The following is a 5,573-nucleotide window of genomic DNA, read 5'->3' as shown; positions in this document are numbered from 1 at the left end:
CATCGCTTGCGGGAGTCGAGGAATCGAACTGGCAACCTTGTGGTTGAGAGCCCACTGGCCCATGTGGGAATCAAACCAGCAACCTTCGGAGTTAGGAGCACGGAGCTCCAACCACCTGAGCCACCAGGCAGCCCTATACAACTTTTATAAGTGCAACAGTGAACATTTTAATTGTCCTATAAATACTATGTAGAGCAATAGTTTGCCTAAATGATCAGTTTTGTCTTTCAGCCGTAATTTGCACTATGCCACAAAATCTAAAAACTAAAAGTGGCATCATAATTGTTACAGTTATTTAGTCACCTTAATTATACTCACCATCTAACTGGCAAACTAAATAATTACTATTATTTGGGAGATTATTTAACCAAATGGTCTGTTTAAAAGGTTACTTCCCTTTTCTATCACATTTTATCTCAAAGCATAATTGTCTGTGGCTTCTTTGTGAATGTGAAGGATTCAAAATAACTGGCTTAAGAATGAAAAGATGGGAAACCAGAGGGTCTTTTAGAACTTGCAGGAGAATCTCTTCATGCTGTTTGTGTTGCAGGTGAGCTGTATAAGTATCTGCTTGGACTGAACACGTTTCTTTTCCAGGGAGACAATGTGTGACACATAGCTTATCAGAAATCATCTAAGAACAAATTGTATCACGACAGCTCTCTACTACATCATTGTGCCACTGTTTCAGAAAAAGATAATGTAATACCATTCTCTAACTAAAGGAACCAGGGATCCTTGAAGACAGAGCTGATTCTAGGACTGGACCAGGAAATATACAAGATGAGGCTGGAGCATCTTGTAGTTCCACAAAGTAAGAAAGTACTTTTAAAAAACTCACAGTGAAGGGGATATGTCAAAGGAACTCTGAAGTCAATTGAAAGAGCTCCCAATGGCCAAATCTGGAACAATCTGAACAAGAAAATTAATAGAGTAATACCAGATTATAACCCAAAGTATAAAATTAATATCCATGAGTCCATACTGATAAAAATATATGATTGAATAAGTAAATGGAGGAGAACAGACCTATTTCCTTTGTAGAAGAATTCCAAAATATTTATGCAGATACTACACCCTCAAGGAGGGTGAACATAATTCATCACTCCTTAAATTTGGGTTGCCTATAAGTGACTTTGTTCCAGAGTATAGTATGGAAAGGGAGGAAAATAAATGACTTTATAATGGAAAACCTGCCAAGCACTACCTCAGCAAGGTGGTAAAGGTCACTGCAAACATTGATAAGTCATTTGATATGATGTAATAAAAATGACACTTAAACTTTATGGTCTTCCTTTCCAAAACCCATAACCCTAGTCTAATCCTTGGGAATACACCAGATATATCCAAGTTGAGGGACAAAATACCTGACTAGTATTTTTCAAAACTTTTAAGGTTATCAAAAACAAGGAATGTCTGAGAAACTGTCACAAGCAGAGACGCTTAAGAAGTCATGATGACTACATGCAATGTGGTAGCCTGGATGGATTTCTTTATGGACTAAAAAAAAGATAACACTTGTACAGTAGTTTCTCCAAGTATAGGATTAGACCTTTACTGATCTGGCACAAATTCTGAGAGATAATCTCTCTTCTACCTATGAAAACTGAAACCAATCTCGAACTCTTTAGAGATGTAAATTCTATATTCTTCCTCATAAGATTGACAATAAGTACATATTTTGGTCAAAATTTTAAGTTCTTGCTTCTTATGAGGATTTTGATTGATAAAAACAATTACCATTCAATGAAAATGTGTCAAGCACTGTTCTGAGTATCAAGCATTCAAAGCAAAATAAGAATCCCTTCTGTCAAAGATCTTGTAGCCTGACATGGGGGCATACAGATAACTATATACAAAATAGTTGTTTTAAGAGTTTTAAGAGTTCTTATCAAGATGGTGCAATAGGTAAACACTGTGCTTGCCTCCTCTCATGACCACCTCAAAATTACAACATAACTACAGAACAACTGTCATTGAGAATTGCCTGAAGTCCAGCTGAACAGAAGCCAGACAACTAAGGACATACAGAAGAAGCCATGTTGACTCCAGCAGCTGAGACAGAGATGCAGAATAGGTTGGTCCCACACCCACATGTAGCAGTTAAAAATCAAGAGGGATAACTCTGCTGTAGGGGTCCCCCCTGAAGAGCGAGGGGTCCCAGCCCCACACCAGGCTCCCCAGCCCAGAGTTTCAGAGCCAGGGAGAGAAGTCCCCATGACGTCTGGCTGTGAAAACCAGTGGAGATTGTGGGAGATTGTGGCTGAGTGAGATGGAGGGCTGCTGGAGACTCAGTCGTTCCTCTTAAAGGCCCCACACATAGACAGAGTGCTGACAGACTCACTTACTCCGAGCTCCAGCACTGGGGCAGGAGCTCCAAAGGCGCCAGGGAGTACAGGGAGGCAACTGAGTTGTCTGGCTTCAGAGTGAGAGCTGGAAGTGCAACTTTCTCTCAGATGGAAGTGCTGGCAGAAGCCATTGTTTCTTTGTTGAACTCTCCCACTTCCAATGTGCAGATACTGCCAGGAGTCATATCTGAGTCTCCATCAACCTGACACCTTGGCCCCGCCCACCTCAACTTGCCAGCCCAACCTAGCTGCTTCCAGTGGCTTTTCCATACAAAAGGCTCATGCTCCAGAATTTCTTAAAATGTCTCAAAGGTGCTTTTGTAAAGTTCACGTGTCTAGAAAACCGGACTGCAGGTGTCTCCTTGCGGCCGCAGCGCGAGAGCAGAGTACGAACTGCTGCTGCCGGAGTCATGGCAGGACAGGCATTTAGAAAGTTTCTCCCCCTCTTTGACCGAGTATTAGTTGAAAGGAGTGCTGCAGAAACTGTAACCAAGGGAGGCATTATGCTTCCAGAAAAATCTCAAGGAAAAGTATTACAAGCAACAGTAGTAGCTGTTGGATCCGGCTCTAAAGGAAAGGGCGGAGAGATTCAACCAGTTAGCGTGAAAGTTGGAGATAAAGTTCTCCTTCCAGAATATGGAGGCACCAAAGTAGTTATAGATGACAAGGATTATTTCTTGTTTAGAGATGGTGACATTCTTGGAAAGTATGTAGACTGAAATAAATCACTACTGACATGGCATCACGTGAAGCTGCCCACTCCACTGAAGTTCTGAAATCTCATCATGTAAATAATTTCCATGTCTCTTTTGTAAAAAACAAATGATATCCAAAGTAAAAAAAAAAAAAAAAAAAAAAATCTCTCAAAGATTCACAAACCCCAAACAACTCTCATTTGACTTCGGTGTGTCCCATTTCTCTTTTAAGCAGCTGCAAGCCCGGCACTGAAGGCAGTCACCTCTGTTCTCAGCTTAGCCTCTCCCAGGCACCTCCAAGCCCAGCACAAGTGGCAACCATTTGCAGATCACTTTGTAGCTCATACCGACTGGCTGCGGGAGGGCACAGGCAGTGTTTGACGTTGGCCTGCATTAGTGCCCCTCCTAAGAGGCACCAGAAACAACACACCTGGTGGCCAGCTTCAGACCACACCAGAACACCACCCAACCACCTCCACAAATGACGTACGTTCATGAAAGCACAATGGAATATTACTCAGCCATAAAAAAAGAATGAAATCCTGCCATCTGCCACAACACGGATGGACCTAGAGGATATTGTGCTTAGTGGAGTAAGTCAGACAAAGACAAATGTCATATGATTTCACTTATATGTGGAATCTACAGAACAGGATAAAGAAACAAACAAAACAGAAACAAACTCATAGATACAGAGAACATTTTGATAGTTGCCAGATTGGGGGGAGGGAAATTGGGTAAAGTGGTGGATGGAGATTAAGAGGTACAAATTGGTAGTTACAAAATAATTATGGGGATGTAGAGTATAGCATGGGGAGTATAGTCACTATTGTAATAACTATGTATGGTGTCAGATGGGTACTGGATTTATCAGGGTGATCACCTCATAAGTTATATAAATGTCTAATCACTGTGTTGTACTCCTGAAGCTAATATAATGTTGTATGTCAACTGTAATTGAAAATAAAAAATATATTAAAAATAAATAAATAAATAAATAAATAAAATAATTGCTTTAATTAGAACAATCAAATTTATACATCAGTGCAAACAAAAGAAGAAATTCTACTGGTTCTAATAGTAGGGAAAGCTTTACATCAGAAATGACATTTGAATCGTGCCTTAATGAATGAGTATAAATTTTTCAGGGATATAAGGAAGATTGTGCATAAATCTGTTGTTAATAACTAGGAGGGAAAGGAGATTGGAAGTTTTAAATGAGAAAAGTTAGATGAGAAGCAGATGCTCTGATGATGAAGCCTTGAAAAAGAAAAAATATGGATTTCTAACTTTTAGGTGGTAAAGAAGCTGAGATGTGCATGTGAGAGATGGACTCTCACATTTTGCTTCTATATTTTAAAAGATGCATTTTATTAGGCAGCGTGCTGACATAATGGAGGGGAAGAGATCTAGAATTTTTTAGACCATGTAACCCACTTCTTTTAAAAAATTATCAGACAAAACTATTTAAAATGTTGCTCTAATCAAGACATTTAATACACATTTTGACAGTCCCATTCCTTGGTGGATAATTCTACCTAGCCAGTCTCATTGTTAGGATATTATTTATTCTTCGTTAATTTTTAATACCTGTGCACTTATTATGAACACTACAGTGTAAATTATTGAAAAGCCATCTATATTGTTAATATAAAATTTGAGAATCCACAGCAGCCCCCAGAGTAGCTACTGAAGTATTATTAATAATAAGTAGAGAAAAAATCATACCCTATCTATACCCGAGAGCATGATAAAAGAAATCCAGATAGATCAATCCGATTTTATGAAAATGGATCTCTCTCTCTCAGGGCTTGGGACTACAGAAAGGAAGGGTGAGTTGACTCAATCATCTCTTGCAGTAGTATGTTGCATATGACTCATGGTTGCATTTTAGTACCTAAAGCAGCAAGATACAGCAGAAACACTTGGGACTGAGAGTCAAGAGTCCTGATCTGACAGCCTGGTTTTAAGGATTCCTCATGGCCTTGCCCCTGTCCCTCACTCTTGCATTTCTTTGACTGTCAAGGAAAGAGGGAATGATCAGTAATGTCAAATCTTTTTTCTTTTTCCTAATAAACTTTTATATAGCCCTCAGGACCTACTGAATGATAGTACTCTGAGAAGCACAGTGGGCACTGCAAAGACAAATCTGAAATGTTTTTGTCATTTTGAGCCATATAGGATCATGGCCTGATGTATGGGAGCAGTAGGGAGGCACAGGGGGGTCCAGGACTTGGGAAGGATTTTTCGGGGGAGCAAGTATTTTTTTCAGTATTAATTTATTGTATAAGTTGAAATGTATGGTAATTATATAGCATAACATGGACCAAAGAGGGCAGTGAGGTTCTTTTAAGCATACCAAAATTTGAAATCATAGATTATAGCTATAGCCTTAAGTATCCAGAAAATTGTAATCAAAGGTCATCGCCACACAACTTCAAATTGCGTGTGGCAGTTTGGAAACCCCTGAGCGGGATGTACCTTGCAAAAGGCCTCTCTGGTTTTCACATTCAGTCGGTGAGGACTGCTA

The 5,573-nt window shown here is 39.6% G+C and overlaps 1 protein-coding gene across 1 annotated transcript; it reads left to right on the top strand.

The window, feature by feature from the left end:
- Positions 1-2,712: 2,712 nt before the first annotated feature.
- Positions 2,713-3,156, top strand: LOC117027325 (10 kDa heat shock protein, mitochondrial). The gene has a single exon (XM_033114952.1). The coding sequence runs from the start codon at positions 2,759-2,761 to the stop codon at positions 3,065-3,067; it is 309 nt and encodes a 102-aa protein (XP_032970843.1). The 5' UTR covers positions 2,713-2,758; the 3' UTR covers positions 3,068-3,156.
- Positions 3,157-5,573: the final 2,417 nt, after the last annotated feature.

Source organism: Rhinolophus ferrumequinum, chromosome X (genome assembly GCF_004115265.2).
Source record: "Rhinolophus ferrumequinum isolate MPI-CBG mRhiFer1 chromosome X, mRhiFer1_v1.p, whole genome shotgun sequence".
Classification (NCBI taxonomy): Eukaryota; Metazoa; Chordata; class Mammalia; order Chiroptera; family Rhinolophidae; genus Rhinolophus; species Rhinolophus ferrumequinum.
The sequence above is the reverse complement of the archived record's forward strand: the minus strand, read 5'-3'. Positions and strand labels throughout refer to the sequence as shown.